This window comes from Ascaphus truei, chromosome 8 (genome assembly GCF_040206685.1).
Source record: "Ascaphus truei isolate aAscTru1 chromosome 8, aAscTru1.hap1, whole genome shotgun sequence".
In the NCBI taxonomy this organism is placed as follows: Eukaryota; Metazoa; Chordata; class Amphibia; order Anura; family Ascaphidae; genus Ascaphus; species Ascaphus truei.
This window is the reverse complement of record NC_134490.1, coordinates 73755728-73776987: the sequence shown is the minus strand read 5'-3', so window position 1 is coordinate 73776987 and position 21260 is coordinate 73755728. Positions and strand designations below refer to the sequence as shown.

At 60.1% G+C, this 21260-nt stretch overlaps 1 protein-coding gene across 8 annotated transcripts; it reads right to left on the bottom strand.

Annotated features, from left to right (window-relative positions):
* Window positions 1-3905: 3905 nt before the first annotated feature.
* Window positions 3906-21247, bottom strand: MLF2 (myeloid leukemia factor 2). Of its 8 annotated transcripts, none has more exons than XM_075612655.1 (9): window positions 21160-21247; window positions 17822-17985; window positions 17285-17417; window positions 16242-16277; window positions 16071-16124; window positions 5079-5210; window positions 4807-4966; window positions 4442-4606; window positions 3906-4246 (listed from the first exon to the last, which is right to left on the bottom strand). In XM_075612655.1, the coding sequence occupies exons 2-8, from the start codon at window positions 17872-17874 to the stop codon at window positions 4446-4448; spliced, it is 729 nt and encodes a 242-aa protein (XP_075468770.1). In that variant the 5' UTR covers window positions 17875-17985; window positions 21160-21247; the 3' UTR covers window positions 3906-4246; window positions 4442-4445. The 8 variants fall into 8 exon arrangements, with proteins under 8 accessions (XP_075468770.1, XP_075468771.1, XP_075468773.1 ...); XM_075612656.1 differs by having other exon boundaries at window positions 21108-21216; XM_075612658.1 differs by having other exon boundaries at window positions 21135-21209.
* Window positions 21248-21260: the final 13 nt, after the last annotated feature.

The window sequence follows — 21260 nt, the reverse complement described above, 5'->3', positions numbered from 1 at the left end:
TCCTGCTAGCACTCTGCATAGAGACGTCATACTAATCCTGCTAGCACTCTGCATAGAGACGTCATACTAATCCTGCTAACACTGCATAGAGACGTCATACAAATCCTGCTAACACTGCATAGAGACGTCATACAAATCCTGCTAGCTCTCTGCATAGAGACGTCATACTAATCCTGCTAGCTCTCTGCATAGAGACGTCATACTAATCCTGCTAGCACTGCATAGAGACGTCATACTCATCCTGCTAGCACTGCATAGAGACGTCATACAAATCCTGCTAACACTGCATAGAGACGTCATACAAATCCTGCTAACACTGCATAGAGACGTCATACTAATCCTGCTAACACTGCATAGAGACGTCATACTAATCCTGCTAGCACTCTGCATAGAGACGTCATACTAATCCTGCTAGCACTGCATAGAGACGTCATACTAATCCTGCTAACACTGCATAGAGACGTCATACAAATCCTGCTAGCTCTCTGCATAGAGACGTCATACTAATCCTGCTAGCACTGCATAGAGACGTCATACTAATCCTGCTAGCACTGCATAGAGACGTCATACTAATCCTGCTAGCACTCTGCATAGAGACGTCATACTAATCCTGCTAACACTGCATAGAGACGTCATACAAATCCTGCTAACACTGCATAGAGACGTCATACAAATCCTGCTAGCTCTCTGCATAGAGACGTCATACTAATCCTGCTAGCTCTCTGCATAGAGACGTCATACTAATCCTGCTAGCTCTCTGCATAGAGACGTCATACTAATCCTGCTAGCACTGCATAGAGACGTCATACTAATCCTGCTAGCACTGCATAGAGACGTCATACTAATCCTGCTAGCACTCTGCATAGAGACGTCATACAAATCCTGCTAGCACTGCATAGAGACGTCATACTAATCCTGCTAACACTGCATAGAGACGTCATACAAATCCTGCTAGCTCTCTGCATAGAGACGTCATACAAATCCTGCTAGCACTGCATAGAGACGTCATACTAATCCTGCTAGCACTGCATAGAGACGTCATATAAATCCTGCTAACACTGCATAGAGACGTCATACAAATCCTGCTAACACTGCATAGAGACGTCATACTAATCCTGCTAGCTCTCTGCATAGAGACGTCATACTAATCCTGCTAGCACTGCATAGAGACGTCATACAAATCCTGCTAACACTGCATAGAGACGTCATACAAATCCTGCTAGCTCTCTGCATAGAGACGTCATACTAATCCTGCTAGCACTGCATAGAGACGTCATACAAATCCTGCTAGCACTGCATAGAGACGTCATACTAATCCTGCTAGCACTGCATAGAGACGTCATACAAATCCTGCTAACACTGCATAGAGACGTCATACAAATCCTGCTAGCACTGCATAGAGACGTCATACTAATCCTGCTAACACTGCATAGACGTCATACTAATCCTGCTAGCACTGCATAGAGACGTCATACAAATCCTGCTAACACTGCATAGAGACGTCATACAAATCCTGCTAACACTGCATAGAGACGTCATACTAATCCTGCTAACACTGCATAGAGACGTCATACAAATCCTGCTAGCACTGCATAGAGACGTCATACAAATCCTGCTAGCACTCTGCATAGAGACGTCATACAAATCCTGCTAGCACTGCATAGAGACGTCATACAAATCCTGCTAGCACTGCATAGAGACGTCATACAAATCCTGCTAACACTGCATAGAGACGTCATATAAATCCTGCTAACACTGCATAGAGACGTCATACAAATCCTGCTAACACTGCATAGAGACGTCATACTAATCCTGCTAGCACTGCATAGAGACGTCATACAAATCCTGCTAGCACTGCATAGAGACGTCATACTAATCCTGCTAGCACTGCATAGAGACGTCATACAAATCCTGCTAGCACTCTGCATAGAGACGTCATACAAATCCTGCTAGCACTGCATAGAGACGTCATACAAATCCTGCTAGCACAGCATAGAGACGTCATACAAATCCTGCTAGCACTGCATAGAGACGTCATACAAATCCTGCTAGCACTGCATAGAGACGTCATACAAATCCTGCTAGCACTGCATAGAGACGTCATACAAATCCTGCTAGCACTCTGCAGAGACGTCATACAAATCCTGCTAGCACTGCATAGAGACGTCATACAAATCCTGCATTAGTACTTTTCACAGCTCTAATCAATAATATAGAATAGATAGATCATAGAAGCATATCCTGCCTGTTGAATACTAGGCAGCTCAAGCAACCTATTTCCAAATATATGTATAGCTATATATAAATATCACAAATGCCCTCTTCCCACTGGCCACCTGAAGATAAGGAGGCATGTGGGGACTACAGGCAAAACTTCACTTCTTTTGGACGGGAAAAGGGAAACCTGGAGGAGCCATGTACCAAGCTGTACTAAAAAAACAAAAAACCCTACAAGAACATACAGTGCCCTCTGTCTGATAGGACAAACAATGGCTGCTGTGAGAGTGGGAACTCTTGTAGCTGCTGATGGTGTCTGCAGGGCCGCTGACCGATTTCTAAGGGCCCAGGACTAGTTACTTCCGGAGCCCTCCTCGTCCCATGTCAGCGGTATCGCGACCCCCCATTTCCCACCTCACAACCCCCCTCTATTCCCCCCCCTCTTCCCATGTATTTCTCTCCCGTCTCACTCCCTCATCCTCAATCACCCCTCACTCGTCTCACATGTATCTTTCCCCTGCGTCTCACTTACTCCCTTTTCCTCCCCCTCACTCACTCCCCCCTCCGTCAATTACTCCACTCACTCAATCCCCCCACAAAATACATATTTTAAAGAACCCCGCTCCCCCCAATACCACTTACTTCCGGCGCACTGGCTTCAGAGGTGGAAGCACGTGGGACACAGTGGGGGGAGCGGCCTGCAGGCAGCTGATGGCGAGCGGGGGGCCCAGCCGTGATCGTCAGGCCCAACTTGCAGCGCCAGCCGGGCCCCCCGCAGCCTCCGGGCCGGGACATCTGTTCCCCACTGTCCCTGGGTGCCTAAGTCGCTGAAAGTTTTGTCTTGCTCCCCCAACTGGACAGGGCTGAAATCCCCATTTGGTTATTCTGGCACAGGAGGGACATAAAGAGAAAAATATTGTTGTGCTATACACCCTCATATACACAAAGTGAATGCGTCAGTGTGGAGCGCAGTGTTTTTCAACAGGGGTTCCCCGGGCACCCCTAAAAGGTTCAATTAAATTTTCATGTCATTTGAACATTTCCAAATACAGAAGACCTTACAATGCATCTGATCTCAGACGCGTTATTAGAGAGGGTTGGGGTTCCTTACAATGCATCTGATCTCAGACGCGCTATTAGAGAGGGTTGGGGTTCCTTACAATGCATCTGATCTCAGACGTGCTATTAGAGAGGGTTGGGGTTCCTTACAATGCATCTGATCTCAGACGCGCTATTAGAGAGGGTTGGGGTTCCTTACAATGCATCTGATCTCAGACGCGCTATTAGAGAGGGTTGGGGTTCCTTACAATGCATCTGATCTCAGACGCGCTATTAGAGAGGGTTGGGGTTTCTTACAATGCATCTGATCTCTGAGGCGCTATTAGACAGGGTTGGGGTTCTACAAACATAATTATAAGGCCCCATAACCCCCCCCCCTCCCCCAAAATAAAAAAATCCAGTTGAAAATCACTGGTTTAAGGTGTATGCTTGTGTAAAGTTTTGCATTTCAGAAAGAAATATGGAGACACAGAAAGGGCTTTATTCAGGATAAGATGAGTAAATAAGTCCCAGGGACAGAGACACAATGTGTTCTCCTTTTATTAATTTAATTTTACAGTAATTATTAAACATTGTGAAACCAAAAAAACCTGTCAAACTACAACCCCTCCCCCCCCCCCCCACAGAGCACTAATCCCTCCGCCCCCCTCCCCCTTGGAGCATGACACCTTTGCTTTTGCAATACATTACTGTTATAATAATAAAAAAAAAAATACAAATTTGGAATATTGATGAGAAAATCAGGAACACAGGAAAGGGGGAGGGGCGCTCGGAGATAAGAATAGTGTTGGTGATCAGGGGTGGAGTGTGTTGGGGGAGGGCGTCTGTGTGGAGGAGAGGGACGGGTGGAGTGCCTGTGTGGGCAGGGGTGGGGCAGGGCGGGTGGTCCCTTTGGGAATATTCATAACGTTCTGTGTTTTTCCTGCACTTTCTTGCTCCGTCTGTTGAGTCCTAATGTGCAGATGTCAAACTGCAAGAGAAAGAGAGGGAGTGAAAGAAAATGGACAGAGAGGCCCCTATTCAGCAGCCTGCAAAGTCACGTCCCGCTCCTGGAGGAGAGATCCTGCTCTCATCAAGAGAGGAAGATAGGAGAGTATACAAGAAATGCGTCAGAGTATACAAGAAATGCGTCAGAGTCCAGCTCTGCCCCGGACTTATCACACACCCTATCACCAGTCGTAGCGGCGGGACGGCCTGGCGGTGGTATCCTCGGGGCCCTGGATGGCGAGCCGTTCCTCGGGGGCGCCTCGTCTTCGATATGAGACCCCCCTCTGCCCTCTGTAACGAGACGTCTCCCTTTGCCACTCATCGTCAAAGCCAGCAGCCTCATCTGTAACAAAAAGGAGGGGAGCGTGAAAGAGCGAAGGACAGAAAGGGGGTAGGGAGCGAGGGACCGAAATGGAGCAGGAGAAAGAAAAGCACAGGAGACACGCAGCGCACATGGGACAGACACGCAGCGCACATGGGACAGACACGCAGCGCACATGGGACAGACACGCAGCGCACATGGGACAGACATGCAATGCTCACTCTCATTCATGTTGATGTACTCCTGACTCTCCTCTCGGTCCCCTGTGCGGTGGTTGCGTGAGCGCTGCATGACGTGGGCGCGCTCCCGGATATGATGTCCAATGCTCATCTGCTCCATGCCACTATTTGAGTCCCTCATCGTGCGACGCGTCTCGCGGATCTGGGGGAGGGGACAGAGGAAGGCGAGGGTCACACGGAGCAGACACGCGGGCATGAGGGAAACTATGCCCCACGGAGTCCGCTAGCGCCACTCTGTGCAGTGCGATGCTCACCCCTCCGGGTGCTGTACGCGTCTGTGAGGTCTCCTGATACACCTTGGGGGTGTTGCTCCCCCCAATGTCGGAGTACGAGATGACGGTGGAAGAGGAGTAGGTTTGACAGTTTGACCCGGAGGAGATCTGCTCCTGTGTGTAGAGGAGAAAGTAGAGAAGGAGTGAGGCGCCACAGAGCAAGAGAAGAGAGAGGGGGAGGGGAGCGAGGAGAGACGCAGCTAGAGAGAGGGGGGAGGGGGAGCGCGGAGAGACGCAGCTAGAGAGAGGGGGGGAGGGGAGTGCGGAGAGACGCAGCTAGAGAGAGGGGGGGAGGGGAGTGCGCAGAGACGCAGCTAGAGAGAGGGGGGGAGCGCGGAGAGCCGCAGCTAGAGAGGGGGGGAGGGGAGCGCGGAGAGACGCAGCTAGAGAGAGGGGGGGGGGGGAGCGCGGAGAGACGCAGCTAGAGAGGGGTGGGGGAGCGCGGAGAGACGCAGCTAGAGAGGGGTGGGGGAGCGCGGAGAGACTCAGCTAGAGAGGGGTGGGGAGCGCGGAGAGACGTAGCTAGAGAGAGGGGGGAGGGGAGCGCGCAGAGACGCAGCTAGAGAGAGGGGGGGAGGGGAGCGCGGAGAGACGCAGCTAGAGAGAGGGGGGAGGGGGAGAGCGGAGAGACGCAGCTAGAGAGAGGGGGAGGGGAGCGCGGAGAGACGCAGTTAGAGAGGGGGGGGGAGGGGAGCGCGGAGAGACGCAGTTAGAGAGGGGGGGGGAGGGGAGCGCGGAGAGACGCAGCTAGAGAGAGGGGGGAGGGGAGCGCGGAGAGCCGCAGCTAGAGAGAGGGGGGAGGGGAGCGCGGAGAGCCGCAGCTAGAGAGGGGGGAGGGGAGCGCGGAGAGCCGCAGCTAGAGAGAGGGGGGAGGGGAGCGCGGAGAGCCGCAGCTAGAGAGAGGGGGGAGGGGAGCGCGGAGAGCCGCAGCTAGAGAGAGGGGGGAGGGGAGCGCGTAGAGCCGCAGCTAGAGAGAGGGGGGGAGGGGAGCGCGGAGAGCCGCAGCTAGAGAGAGGGGGGAGGGGAGCGCGGAGAGAGGCAGCTAGAGAGAGGGGGGAGGGGAGCGCGGAGAGCCGCAGCTAGAGAGAGGGGGGAGGGGAGCGCGGAGAGCCGCAGCTAGAGAGAGGGGGGAGGGGAGCGCGCAGAGCCGCAGCTAGAGAGAGGGAGGGGGAGCGCGGAGAGCCGCAGCTAGAGAGAGGGGGGAGGGGAGCGCGGAGAGACGCAGCTAGAGAGAGGGGGGAGGGGAGCGCGGAGAGACGCAGCTAGAGAGAGGGGGGAGGGGGAGCGCGGAGAGACCGCAGCTAGAGAGAGGGGGGAGGGGAGCGCGGAGAGACGCAGCTAGAGAGAGGGGGGAGGGGGGGGGGAGGGGAGCGCGGAGAGACGCAGTTAGAGAGAGGGGGGAGGGGAGCGCGGAGAGACGCAGCTAGAGAGAGGGGGGGAGGGGAGCGGAGAGACGCAGCTAGAGAGAGGGGGGGAGGAGAGAGGAGGGAGCGCGAGAGACGCAGCTAGAGAGAGGGGGGGAGGGGAGCGCGGAGAGACGCAGCTAGAGAGAGGGGGGGAGGGGAGCGGAGAGACGCAGCTAGAGAGGGGGGGAGGGGAGCGCGGAGAGACGCAGCTAGAGAGAGGGGGGAGGGGAGCGCGGAGAGACGCAGTTAGAGAGAGGGGGGAGGGGAGCGCGGAGAGACGCAGCTAGAGAGAGGGGGGGAGGGGAGCGCGGAGAGACGCAGCTAGAGAGAGGGGGGAGGGGAGCGCGGAGAGACGCAGCTAGAGAGAGGAGGGAGGAGAGCGCGGAGAGACGCAGCTAGAGAGAGGAGGGAGGGGAGCGCGGAGAGACGCAGCTAGAGAGAGGGGGGAGGGGAGCGCGGAGAGACGCAGCTAGAGAGAGGGGGGGGAGGGGAGCGCGGAGAGACGCAGCTAGAGAGAGGGGGGGGAGGGGGAGCGCGGAGAGACGCAGTTAGAGAGAGGGGGGAGGGGAGCGCGCAGAGCCGCAGCTAGAGAGAGGGGGGAGGGGAGCGCGGAGAGACGCAGCTAGAGAGAGGGGGGAGGGGAGCGCGGAGAGACGCAGCTAGAGAGAGGGGGGGAGGGGAGCGCGGAGAGACGCAGCTAGAGAGAGGGGGGAGGGGAGCGCGGAGAGCCGCAGCTAGAGGGGGGGAGGGGAGCGCGGAGAGCCGCAGCTAGAGAGAGGGGGGAGGGGAGCGCGGAGAGACGCAGCTAGGGAGAGGGGGGGGGAGCGCGGAGAGACGCAGCTAGAGAGAGGGGGGAGGGGGGAGCGCGGAGAGACGCAGCTAGAGAGAGGGGGGGAGGGGGAGCGCGGACAGACGCAGCTAGAGAGAGGGGGGGGAGGGGAGCGCGGAGAGACGCAGCTAGAGAGAGGGGAGGGGGAGCGCGGAGAGACGCAGCTAGAGAGAGGGGGGAGGGGGAGCGCGGAGAGACGCAGTTAGAAAGAGATAGGGGGGAGGGGAGCGCGGAGAGACGCAGTTAGAGATAGGGGGGGAGGGGAGCGCGGAGAGACGCAGCTAGAGAGAGGGGGGAGGGGAGCGCGGAGAGACGCAGCTAGAGAGAGGGGGGAGGGGAGCGCGGAGAGACGCAGCTAGAGAGAGGGGGGAGGGGAGCGCGGAGAGACGCAGCTAGAGAGAGGGGGAGGGGAGCGCGGAGAGACGCAGCTAGAGAGAGGGGGGAGGGGGAGCGCGGAGAGACGCAGCTAGAGAGAGGGGGAGGGGAGCGCGGAGAGACGCAGCTAGAGAGGGGGAGGGGAGCGCGGAGAGACGCAGCTAGAGAGAGGGGGAGGGGGAGCGCGGAGAGAAGCAGCTAGAGAGGGGGGAGGGGAGCGCGGAGAGACGCAGCTAGAGAGAGGGGGGAGGGGAGCGCGGAGAGACGCAGCTAGAGAGAGGGGGAGGGGAGCGCGCAGAGCCGCAGCTAGAGAGTTGGGAGGGGAGCGCGGAGAGACGCAGCTAGAGAGAGGGGGGGGAGGGGAGCGCGGAGAGACGCAGCTAGAGAGAGGGGGGAGGGGAGCGCGGAGAGACGCAGCTAGAGAGAGGGGTAGGGGAGCGCGGAGAGACGCAGCTAGAGAGAGGGGGGGAGGGGAGCGCGGAGAGACGCAGCTAGAGAGAGGGGGGAGGGGAGCGCGGAGAGACGCAGCTAGAGAGAGGAGGGAGGAGAGCGCGGAGAGACGCAGCTAGAGAGAGGAGGGAGGGGAGCGCGGAGAGACGCAGCTAGAGAGAGGGGGAGGGGAGCGCGGAGAGACGCAGCTAGAGAGAGGGGGGGGAGGGGAGCGCGGAGAGACGCAGCTAGAGAGAGGGGGGGGAGGGGAGCGCGGAGAGACGCAGTTAGAGAGAGGGGGGAGGGGAGCGCGCAGAGCCGCAGCTAGAGAGAGGGGGGAGGGGAGCGCGGAGAGACGCAGCTAGAGAGAGGGGGGAGGGGAGCGCGGAGAGACGCAGCTAGAGAGAGGGGGGAGGGGAGCGCGGAGAGACGCAGCTAGAGAGAGGGGGGAGGGGAGCGCGGAGAGACGCAGCTAGAGAGAGGGGGGAGGGGAGCGCGGAGAGCCGCAGCTAGAGAGAGGGGGGAGGGGAGCGCAGAGAGACGCAGCTAGAGAGAGGGGGGAGGGGAGCGCAGAGAGACGCAGCTAGGGAGAGGGGGGGGAGCGCGGAGAGACGCAGCTAGAGAGAGGGGAAAGGGGAGCGCGGAGAGACGCAGCTAGAGAGAGGGGGGGAGGGGGAGCGCGGACAGACGCAGCTAGAGAGAGGGGGGGAGGGGAGCGCGGAGAGACGCAGCTAGAGAGAGGGGAGGGGAGCGCGGAGAGACGCAGCTAGAGAGAGGGGGGGAGGGGAGCGCGGAGAGACGCAGTTAGAAAGAGATAGGGGGGAGGGGAGCGCGGAGAGACGCAGTTAGAGATAGGGGGGAGGGGAGCGCGGAGAGACGCAGCTAGAGAGAGGGGGGAGGGGAGCGCGGAGAGACGCAGCTAGAGAGAGGAGGGAGGGGAGCGCGGAGAGACGCAGCTAGAGAGAGGGGGGAGGGGAGCGCGGAGAGACGCAGCTAGAGAGAGGGGGAGGGGAGCGCGGAGAGCCGCAGCTAGAGAGAGGGGGGAGGGAGCGCGCAGAGCCGCAGCTAGAGAGAGGGGGGAGGGGAGCGCGGAGAGCCGCAGCTAGAGAGAGGGGGGAGGGGAGCGCGGAGAGCCGCAGCTAGAGAGAGGGGGGAGGGGAGCGCGGAGAGACGCAGCTAGAGAGAGGGGGGGAGGGGAGCGCGGAGAGACGCAGCTAGAGAGAGGGGGGAGGGGAGCGCGCAGAGCCGCAGCTAGAGAGAGAGGGGGAGGGGAGCGCGGAGATACGCAGCTAGAGAGGGGGGGAGGGGAGCGCGGAGAGCCGCAGTTAGAGAGAGGGGGGAGGGGAGCGCGGAGAGCCGCAGTTAGAGAGGGGGGGGGAGGGGAGCGCGGAGAGACGCAGCTAGAGAGAGGGGGAGGGGAGCGCGCAGAGCCGCAGCTAGAGAGTTGGGAGGGGAGCGCGGAGAGACGCAGCTAGAGAGAGGGGGGGGAGGGGAGCGCGGAGAGACGCAGTTAGAGAGAGGGGGGGAGGGGGAGCGCGGAGAGACGCAGTTAGAGAGAGGGGGGGGAGGGGAGCGCGGAGAGACGCAGCTAGAGAGAGGAGGGAGGGGAGCGCGGAGAGCCGCAGCTAGAGAGGGGGGGGGGGGGGAGGAGCGCGGAGAGACGCAGCTAGAGAGAGGGGGGGGGGAGGGGAGCGCGGAGAGACGCAGCTAGAGAGAGGGGGGGGAGGGGAGCGCGGAGAGACGCAGCTAGAGAGAGGGGGTGAGGGGGGGGGGAGCGCGGAGAGACGCAGCTAGAGAGAGGGGGGAGGGGAGCGCGGAGAGACGCAGATAGAGAGAGGGGAGCGCGGAGAGACGCAGCTAGAGAGAGGGGGGAGGGGAGCGCGGAGAGACGCAGCTAGAGAGGGGGGAGGGGGAGCGCGGAGAGACGCAGCTAGAGAGAGGGGGGGAGGGGGAGCGCGAAGAGCCGCAGCTAGAGAGAGAGGGGGAGGGGAGCGCGGAGATACGCAGCTAGAGAGGGGGGAGGGGAGCGCGGAGAGCCGCAGTTAGAGGGGGGGGGGGGGGGGAGCGCGGAGAGCCGCAGTTAGAGAGGGGGGGGGAGGGGAGCGCGGAGAGCCGCAGTTAGAGAGGGGGGGGAGGGGAGCGCGGAGAGACGCAGCTAGAGAGGGGGGGGAGCGAAGAGACGCAGATAGAGGGAGGGGGGGAGCGAAGAGACGCAGATAGAAGGGGGGGAGCGAAGAGACGCAGATAGAAGGGGGGGAGCGAAGAGACGCAGATAGGAGGGGGGGGAGCGAAGAGACGCAGATAGGAGGGGGGGGAGCGAAGAGACGCAGATAGGAGGGGGGGGGGAGCGAAGAGACGCAGATAGGAGGGGGGGGAGCGAAGAGACGCAGATAAGAGGGGGGGGGGAGCGAAGAGACGCAGATAGGAGGGGGGGGGAGCGAAGAGACGCAGACAGGAGGGGGGGGGGGGGGAGCGAAGAGACGCAGCTAGGAGGGGGGGAGCGAAGAGACGCAGATAGGAGGGGGGGAGCGAAGAGACGCAGATAGGAGGGGGGGGAGCGAAGAGACGCAGATAGGAGGGGGGGGGAGCGAAGAGACGCAGACAGGAGGGGGGGGAGCGAAGATACGCAGATAGGAGGGGGGGGGGAGCGAAGAGACGCAGATAGGAGGGGGGGGGAGCGAAGAGACGCAGATAGGAGGAGGGGGAGCGAAGAGACGCAGACAGGAGGGGGGGGAGCGAAGAGACGCAGATAGGAGGGGGGGGGAGCGAAGAGACGCAGATAGGAGGGGGGGAGCGAAGAGACGCAGATAGGAGGGGGGGGGGAGCGAAGAGACGCAGATAGGAGGGGGGGGAGCGAAGAGACGCAGATAGGAGGGGGGGCGGGAGCGAAGAGACGCAGATAGGAGGGGGGGCGGGAGCGAAGAGACGCAGATAGGAGGGGGGGCGGGAGCGAAGAGACGCAGATAGGAGGGGGGGGGAGCGAAGAGACGCAGATAGGAGGGGGGGGAGAGAAGAGACGCAGATAGGAGGGGGGGAGCGAAGAGACGCAGATAGGAGGGGGGGGGAGCGAAGAGACGCAGATAGGAGGGGGGGGGGAGGGGAGCGCGGAGAGACGCAGCTAGAGAGGGGGGAGGGGAGCGCGGAGAGACGCAGTTAGAGAGAGGGGGAGGGGAGCGCGCAGAGCCGCAGTTAGAGAGGGGGGGGGGGTAGCGCGGAGAGACGCAGCTAGAGAGAGGGGGGAGGGGGAGCGCGGAGAGACGCAGCTAGAGAGAGGGGGGAGGGGGAGCGCGGAGAGACGCAGCTAGAGAGAGGGGGGAGGGGAGCGCGGAGAGCCGCAGCTAGAGAGAGGGGGGGGGGGGGAGCGCGGAGAGACGCAGCTAGAGAGAGGGAGGGGAGCGCGGAGAGACGCAGCTAGAGAGAGGGGGAGAGGGGGGGGGAGCGCGGAGAGACGCAGCTAGAGAGAGGGGGGAGGGGAGCGCGGAGAGACGCAGCTAGAGAGAGGGGAGAGGGGAGCGCGGAGAGACGCAGCTAGAGAGAGGGGGGAGGGGAGCGCGGAGAGACGCAGCTAGAGAGAGAGGGGGGAGGGGAGCGCGGAGAGACGCAGCTAGAGAGGGGGGAGGGGGAGCGCGGAGAGACGCAGCTAGAGAGAGGGGAGGAGGGGAGCGCGAAGAGCCGCAGCTAGAGAGAGAGGGGGAGGGGAGCGCGGAGATACGCAGCTAGAGAGGGGGGAGGGGAGCGCGGAGAGCCGCAGTTAGAGAGAGGGGGGAGGGGAGCGCGGAGAGCCGCAGTTAGAGAGGGGGGGGAGGGGAGCGCGGAGAGCCGCAGTTAGAGAGGGGGGGGGAGGGGAGCGCGGAGAGACGCAGCTAGAGAGGGGGGGGGAGCGAAGAGACGCAGATAGGAGGGGGGGGGAGCGAAGAGACGCAGATAGGAGGGGGGGGGAGCGAAGAGACGCAGATAGGAGGGGGGGGGGAGCGAAGAGACGCAGATAGGAGGGGGGGGAGCGAAGAGACGCAGACAGGAGGGGGGGGGGGAGCGAAGAGACGCAGCTAGGAGGGGGGGAGCGAAGAGACGCAGACAGGAGGGGGGGGGAGCGAAGAGACGCAGACAGGAGGGGGGGGGGAGCGAAAAGACGCAGATAGGAGGGGGGGGGGGGCGAAGAGACGCAGCTAGGAGGGGGGGGAGCGAAGAGACGCAGATAGGAGGGGGGGGAGCGAAGAGACGCAGATAGGAGGGGGGGGGGGGAGCGAAGAGACGCAGATAGGAGGGGGGGGGGGGAGCGAAGAGACGCAGACAGGAGGGGGGGAGCGAAGAGACGCAGCTAGGAGGGGGGGGAGCGAAGAGACGCAGACAGGAGGGGGGGGAGCGAAGAGACGCAGACAGGAGGGGGGGGGAGCGAAGAGACGCAGACAGGAGGGGGGGGAGCGAAAAGACGCAGATAGGAGGGGGGGGGGCGAAGAGACGCAGCTAGGAGGGGGGGGAGCGAAGAGACGCAGATAGGAGGGGGGGGAGCGAAGAGACGCAGATAGGAGGGGGGGGGAGCGAAGAGACGCAGATAGGAGGGGGGGGGAGCGAAGAGACGCAGATAGGAGGGGGGGCGGGGAGCGAAGAGACGCAGATAGGAGGGGGGGAGCGAAGAGACGCAGATAGGAGGGGGGGGGGGCGAAGAGACGCAGATAGGAGGGGGGGGGGCGAAGAGACGCAGATAGGAGGGGGGGGGAGAGAAGAGGACGCAGATAGGAGGGGGGGGAGAGAAGAGACACAGATAGGAGGGGGGGGAGAGAAGAGACGCAGATAGGAGGGGGGGGAGAGAAGAGACGCAGATAGGAGGGGGGGGAGCGAAGAGACGCAGATAGGAGGGGGGGGAGCGAAGAGACGCAGATAGGAGGGGGGGGAGCGAAGAGACGCAGATAGGAGGGGGGGGGGAGCGAAGAGACGCAGACAGGAGGGGGGGGGGAGGGGGGAGCGAAGAGACGCAGATAGGAGGGGGGGGGGAGCGAAGAGACGCAGACAGGAGGGGGGGGAGCGAAGAGACGCAGACAGGAGGGGGGGGGAGCGAAGAGACGCAGCTAGGAGGGGGGGAGCGAAGAGACGCAGACAGGAGGGGGGGGGGGAGCGAAGAGACGCAGACAGGAGGGGGGGGGGAGCGAAGAGACGCAGACAGGAGGGGGGGGGGGAGCGAAGAGACGCAGACAGGAGGGGGGGGGGGAGCGAAGAGACGCAGACAGGAGGGGGGGGGGAGCGAAGAGACGCAGCTAGGAGGGCGGGGGAGCGAAGAGACGCAGCTAGGAGGGGGGGGAGCGAAGAGACGCAGATAGGAGGGGGGGGAGCGAAGAGACGCAGATAGGAGGGGGGGGGAGCGAAGAGACGCAGATAGGAGGGGGGAGCGAAGAGACGCAGATAGGAGGGGGGGGGAGCGAAGAGACGCAGATAGGAGGGGGGGGAGCGAAGAGACGCAGATAGGAGGGGGGGGAGCGAAGAGACGCAGATAGGAGGGGGGGGGAGCGAAGAGACGCAGATAGGAGGGGGGGGGGGAGCGAAGAGACGCAGATAGGAGGGGGGGGGGGAGCGAAGAGACGCAGATAGGAGGGGGGGGGGGAGCGAAGAGACGCAGATAGGAGGGGGGGGGGAGCGAAGAGACGCAGACAGGAGGGGGGGGGGGAGCGAAGAGACGCAGATAGGAGGGGGGGGGGAGCGAAGAGACGCAGACAGGAGGGGGGGGAGCGAAGAGACGCAGACAGGAGGGGGGGAGCGAAGAGACGCAGACAGGAGGGGGGGGAGCGAAGAGACGCAGACAGGAGGGGGGGGGAGCGAAGAGACGCAGACAGGAGGGGGGGGGAGCGAAGAGACGCAGATAGGAGGGCGGGGGAGCGAAGAGACGCAGATAGGAGGGCGGGGGAGCGAAGAGACGCAGCTAGGAGGGGGGGGGAGCGAAGAGACGCAGATAGGAGGGGGGGGGGAGCGAAGAGACGCAGATAGGAGGGGGGGGGGAGCGAAGAGACGCAGATAGGAGGGGGGGGGGAGCGAAGAGACGCAGATAGGAGGGGGGGGGAGCGAAGAGACGCAGATAGGAGGGGGGGGAGCGAAGAGACGCAGATAGGAGGGGGGGAGCGAAGAGACGCAGATAGGAGGGGGGGAGCGAAGAGACGCAGATAGAAGGGGGGGGGGGCGAAGAGACGCAGATAGGAGGGGGGGGAGAGAAGAGACGCAGATAGGAGGGGGGGGGAGCGAAGAGACGCAGATAGGAGGGGGGGGAGCGAAGAGACGCAGATAGGAGGGGGGGGGAGCGAAGAGACGCCGATAGGAGGGGGGGGGGGAGCGAAGAGACGCAGACAGGAGGGGGGGAGCGAAGAAACGCAGCTAGGAGGGGGGGAGCGAAGAGACGCAGCTAGGAGGGGGGGGGAGCGAAGAGACGCAGACAGGAGGGGGGGGGGGGGGGAGCGAAGAGACGCAGGCAGGAGGGGGGGAGCGAAGAGACGCAGCTAGGAGGGGGGGGAGCGAAGAGACGCAGCTAGGAGGGGGGGGAGCGAAGAGACGCAGCTAGGAGGGGGGGAGCGAAGAGACGCAGCTAGGAGGGGGGGGAGCGAAGAGACGCAGACAGGAGGGGGGGGGGAAGAGACGCAGACAGGAGGGAGGGGGAGCGAAGAGACGCAGATAGGAGGGGGGGGGAGCGAAGAGACGCAGATAGGAGGGGGGGGAGCGAAGAGACGCAGATAGGAGGGGGGGGGAGCGAAGAGACGCAGATAGGAGGGGGGGGGGGGGAGCGAAGAGACGCAGATAGGAGGGGGGGAGCAAAGAGACGCAGATAGGAGGGGGGGGGGAGTGAAGAGACGCAGACAGGAGGGGGGGGAGCAAAGAGACGCAGATAGGAGGGGGGGGGGAGCGAAGAGACGCAGATAGGAGGGGGGGAGCGAAGAGACGCAGACAGGAGGGGGGAGCGAAGAGACGCAGCTAGGAGGAGGGGGGAGCGAAGAGACGCAGACAGGAGGAGGGGGAGCGAAGAGACGCAGCTAGGAGGGGGGGGGAGCGAAGAGACGCAGACAGGAGGGGGGGGAGCGAAGAGACGCAGACAGGAGGGGGGGAGCGAAGAGACGCAGACAGGAGGGGGGGAGCGAAGAGACGCAGACAGGAGGGGGGGAGCGAAGAGACGCAGACAGGAGGGGGGGAGCGAAGAGACGCAGACAGGAGGGGGGGAGCGAAGAGACGCAGACAGGAGGGGGGGAGCGAAGAGACGCAGACAGGAGGGGGGGGGGAGCGAAGAGACGCAGACAGGAGGGGGGGGGGGAAGAGACGCAGACAGGAGGGGGGGGGAGCGAAGAGACGCAGATAGGAGGGGGGGGAGCGAAGAGACGCAGATAGGAGGGGGGGGAGCAAAGAGACGCAGATAGGAGGGGGGGAGCGAAGAGACGCAGACAGGAGGGGGGGGAGCGAAGAGACGCAGACAGGAGGAGGGGGGGAGCGAAGAGACGCAGATAGAAGGGGGGGGAGCGAAGAGACGCAGCTAGGAGGAGGGGGGAGCGAAGAGACGCAGATAGAGGGGGGGGGGGAGCGAAGAGACGCAGCTAGGAGGAGGGGGGAGCGAAGAGACGCAGCTAGGAGGAGGGGGAGTGAGGAGACGCAGAAAGGAGGGGGGGGGAGCGAGGAGACGCAGAAAGGAGGGGGGGGGAGCGAGGAGACGCAGCTAGGAGGAGGGGGGGAGCGAAGAGACGCAGCTAGGAGGAGGGGGAGCGAGGAGACGCAGAAAGGAGGGGGAGAGCGAGGAGACGCAGAAAGGAGGGGGGGAGCGAAGAGACGCAGAAAGGAGGGGGGGGGGAGCGAGGAGACGGAGAAAGGAGGGGGGGGGGGAGCGAGGAGACGCAGAAAGGAGGGGTGGGGGAGCGAGGAGACGCAGAAAGGAGGGGGGAGCGAAGAGACGCAGATGTAACGGGTGATACTCACCATACCCCCCATTACGCCACTCATCATCCCAAACATGTCCATGAATCCACCACCCTAGAAAGAGGAACATCAGAATCAAAGGAAGACCACCCAACCCCCCCACCCTCCTGATAATACAATACTTCCCTCCCCCACCTCCACACAATAAAGCCCCATCTCCCCAGCACTCACCATTCCCATCATACTGAAAGGTGTCACTGCGCTGGGCTGAGAGAGTCGGGGGTCACACATCATGCAGCATCATGGAAACAGAGCGATGACATCATGAGACAGTGACACCTTTATAATCCCAACTGCAGATTATAGGGACAGGCTCAGACATTCCTGGTTTATATCTAATGTAGGGCGACCTGACTGCAGATTTTAGGGACAGGCTCAGACATTCCTGGTTTATATCTAATGTAGGGCGACCCTGACTGCAGATTATAGGGACAGGCTCAGACATTCCTGGTTTACATGTAATGTAGGGCGACCTGACTGCAGATTATAGGGACTGGCTCAGACATTCCTGGTTTACATGTAATGTAGGCCGACCTGACTGCAGATTATAGGGACAGGCTCAGACATTCCTGGTTTACATGTAATGTAGGGCGACCTGACTGCAGATTATAGGGACAGGCTCAGACATTCCTGGTTTACATGTAATGTAGGGCGACCTGACTGCAGATTATAGGGACAGGCTCAGACATTCCTGGTTTACATGTAATGTAGGGCGACCTGACTGCAGATTATAGGGACAGGCTCAGACATTCCTGGTTTACATGTAATGTAGGGCGACCTGACTGCAGATTATAGGGACAGGCTCAGACATTCCTGGTTTACATGTAATATAGGGCGACCTGACTGCAGATTATAGGGACAGGCTCAGGCATTCCTGGTTTACATGTAATGTAGGGCGACCTGACTGCAGATTATAGGGACAGGCTCAGACATTCCTGGTTTACATGTAATGTAGGGCGACCTGACTGCAGATTATAGGGACAGGCTCAGACATTCCTGGTTTACATGTAATGTAGGGCGACCTGACTGCAGATTATAGGGACAGGCTCAGACATTCCTGGTTTACATGTAATATAGGGCGACCTGACTGCAGATTATAGGGACAGGCTCAGGCATTCCTGGTTTATATCTAATATAGGGCGACTTCCTGACTGCAGATTATAGGGACAGGCTCAGACTGCCCTGGTTTGTGTAGCGTGGCCCCTGGATGTTACCTGCAGTGTGCGAGGAGGAGCAGGGCGGGGAAGTGCTGGCACACTCCCATCTGTCACCCCCAGGAACGGGGACACCCCAAAGTTTCCAGAGAACATGCGGCTCATGTGCTGACGATGCAACGCAAAAGGATCCCTATGGAGGAAAGGGTTAATCAGACAGGGTGAAATCCTCTGGCCACTGCCCTGTGAGGGACAAGGGCGTGTTGCTGTGTGTGTGTGGGGGGTTCTCCATCGCCCGAAATCAGGGGTCTGAATACATTTGGGGTTAAGATGGTAGGATCAGGTTTCTGGGGCTGAATTTGTAGGGTTAGGGTTAAAGCCAGAGTTGAATTTGTGGGTAAGGTTTGTCATGTTGAGGTTTTAGGGTGGGGAATGTGACAAGAGTTGGGTAAACAGGGTTAGGATTGGATTTGTATAGTCGGGGTTACAGTCAGAGAATGGGTTCAAGGATTACGGCCCTAAGTGTAGGGTTTGCCGCTGACATACAAGGATTAACTACTCCCCCACAAAAAAATATTAATCAGGCTTTGCACTCACATCAGGAACATGTTTGGGTCCTGCGGTTCCCCGTCTCTCATAAAGCGAAACATGGCGTTACCCGCAGCGCGTCGCTCCCCCGACAGAGACCCGCAGAGCGTCGCTCCCCCGACAGAGACCCGCAGTTACTCCGTTGTTTCAAGCAGCCTCTGTGCTACTTTAATCTTAACAGATAGACAACAAATACAACATCACATAAGTGCATAAAGCATCAGACCGTCAGTCTCTACACCACCTCTCTGCTATCCCCCCCCCACACAGCTCTCACTAAACCTCCTCTCTGCTATACACACACTCCACCTCACTGCTGTCCCCCCCCACACAGCTCTCACTGCACCTCCTCTCTGCTATCCCCCCACACACAGCTCTCACTGCACCTCCTCTCTGCTATCCCCCCCACACACAGCTCTCACTGCACCTCCTCTCTGCTATACACACACTCCACCTCACTGCTGTCCCCCCCCACACAGCTCTCACTGCACCTCCTCTCTGCTATCCCCCCACACACAGCTCTCACTGCACCTCCTCTCTGCTATCCCCCCACACACAGCTCTCACTGCACCTCCTCTCTGCTATACACACACTCCACCTCACTGCTGTCCCCCCCCACACAGCTCTCACTGCACCTCCTCTCTGCTATACACACACTCCACCTCACTGCTGTCCCCCCCCACACAGCTCTCACTGCACCTCCTCTCTGCTATACACACACTCCACCTCACTGCTGTCCCCCCCCACACAGCTCTCACTGCACCTCCTCTCTGCTATACACACACTCCACCTCACTGCTGTCCCCCCCCACACAGCTCTCACTGCACCTCCTCTCTGCTATCCCCCCCACACAGCTCTCACTGCACCTCCTCTCTGCTATACACACACTCCACCTCACTGCTGTCCCCCCCCCACACAGCTCTCACTGCACCTCCTCTCTGCTATCCCCCCCACACAGCTCTCACTGCACCTCCTCTCTGCTATACACACACTCCACCTCACTGCTGTCCCCCCCCCACACAGCTCTCACTGCACCTCCTCTCTGCTATCCCCCCCACACAGCTCTCACTGCACCTCCTCTCTGCTATACACACACTCCACCTCACTGCTGTCCCCCCCCCCACACAGCTCTCACTGCACCTCCTCTCTGCTATACACACACTCCACCCCACTGCTGTCCCCCCCCCACACAGCTCTCACTGCACCTCCTCTCTGCTATCCCCCCCACACAGCTCTCACTGCACCTCCTCTATGCTATACACACACTCCACCTCACTGCTGTCCCCCCCCCCCCACACAGCTCTCACTGCACCTCCTCTCTGCTATCCCCCCCACACAGCTCTCACTACACCTCCTCTCTGCTATCCCCCCCCACAGCTCTCACTGCACCTCCTTTCTGCTATCCCCCCCCACAGCTCTCACTGCACCTCCTCTCTGCTATCCCCCCCACACAGCTCTCACTACACCTCCTCTCTGCTATACACACACTCCACCTCACTTCTATCCCCCCCACAGCTCTCACTGCACCTCCTCTCTGCTATACCTACACACAGCTCTCACTGCACCTCCTCTCGGCTATACCTACACACAGCTCTCACTACACCTCCTCTCGGCTATCCCCCCCCCCCCTCCACACACAAAACTATCACTACACCTCCTCTCTGATATATATATATATATATATATATATACACACATACACACACTACACCTCCACTCTGCTCTACCTACACAACTATCACTGCACCACCTCTCTGCTATATCTACACACAGCTCTCATTGCTCCTCTTCTCTAATATTCCTAACACACAGCTCTCACCGACCCTCCTCTCTGCTATTCCTAACACACAGCTCTCACCGCCCCTCCTCTCTGCTATTCCTAACACACAGCTCTCACAGGCCCTCCTCACTGCTATTCCTAACACACAGCTCTCACCGCCCCTCCTCTCTGCTATTCCTAACACACAGCTCTCACCGCCCTCCTCACTGCTATTCCTAACACACAGCTCTCACCGCCCTCCTCACTGCTATTCCTAACACACAGCTCTCACCGCCCCTCCTCTCTGCTATTCCTAACACACAGCTCTCACCGCCCCTCCTCTCTGCTATTCCTAACACACAGCTCTCACAGGCCCTCCTCACTGCTATTCCTAACACACAGCTCTCACCGCCCCTCCTCACTGCTATTCCTAACACACAGCTCTCACCGCCCTCCTCACTGCTATTCCTAACACACAGCTCTCACCGCCCCTCCTCTCTGCTATTCCTAACACACAGCTCTCACCGCCCTCCTCTCTGCTATTCCTAACACACAGCTCTCACCGCCCTCCTCACTGCTATTCCTAACACACAGCTCTCACCGCCCCTCCTCTCTGCTATTCCTAACACACAGCTCTCACCGCCCCTCCTCTCTGCTATTCCTAACACACAGCTCTCACAGGCCCTCCTCACTGCTATTCCTAACACACAGCTCTCACAGGCCCTCCTCACTGCTATTCCTAACACACAGCTCTCACCGCCCTCCTCACTGCTATTCCTAACACACAGCTCTCACCGCCCCTCCTCTCTGCTATTCCTAACACACAGCTCTCACCGCCCTCCTCTCTGCTATTCCTAACACACAGCTCTCACCGCCCCTCCTCACTACTATTCCTACAAACAGCTCTCACTACACCTCCTCACTACTATTCCTACACACACACACACACACACCTATCACAGCACCTCCTCTCTGCTATCACGGCACCTACTCACTCCTATGTACACACATACACACACACACACACACACACACACAGCAATCACTGCACTCCATCATTGCTATCCCTACACACACAGCAATCACTGCACCCCATCGCTGCTATCCCTACACACACAGCAATAACTACACCCCATCGCTGCTATCCCTACACACAATAACTGCACCCCATCGCTGCTATCCCTACACACACAGCTATCACTGCACCCCATAGCTGCTATCCCTACACACAGCAATCACTGCACCCCATCGCTGCTATCCCTACACACAATAACTGCACCCCATCGCTGCTATCCCTACACACACAGCTATCACTGCACCCCATAGCTGCTATCCCTACACACACAGCTATCACTGCACCCCATAGCTGCTATCCCTACACACAGCAATCACTGCACCCCATCGATGCTATCCCTACACACACAGCTATCACTGCACCTCCTCTGCTATCCCTACACACACAGCAATAACTACACCCCCTCGCTGCTATCACTGCACCCCTCGCTGCTATTCTTACACACACAGCTATCACTGCACCTCCTCCTTGTTGTTATTCCTACACACATCAAAATAACACAACCCCACACACAGGAAGTGACGTCAGGCGATGCTCTCTTCCATTGTAGGGGGGAGCTTCAGTTTGCTTCCTCCTCTTACCCGACTTGCACCGGAGGTGGCCTGGGAAGTGAC

Coding starts and splice junctions, on each gene's coding strand:
- MLF2 (XM_075612655.1), bottom strand. CDS start 17,874: ATGTTTCGCTTTATGAGAGACGGGGAACCGCAGGACCCAAACATGTTC. Junction 16,278..17,284: donor CTCCTCCTCGCACACTGCAG/GTAACATCCAGG, acceptor CGACTCTCTCAG/CCCAGCGCAGTGACACCTTT. Junction 4,607..4,806: donor GTACATCAACATGAATGAGA/GTGAGCATTGCA, acceptor TTTTTGTTACAG/ATGAGGCTGCTGGCTTTGAC.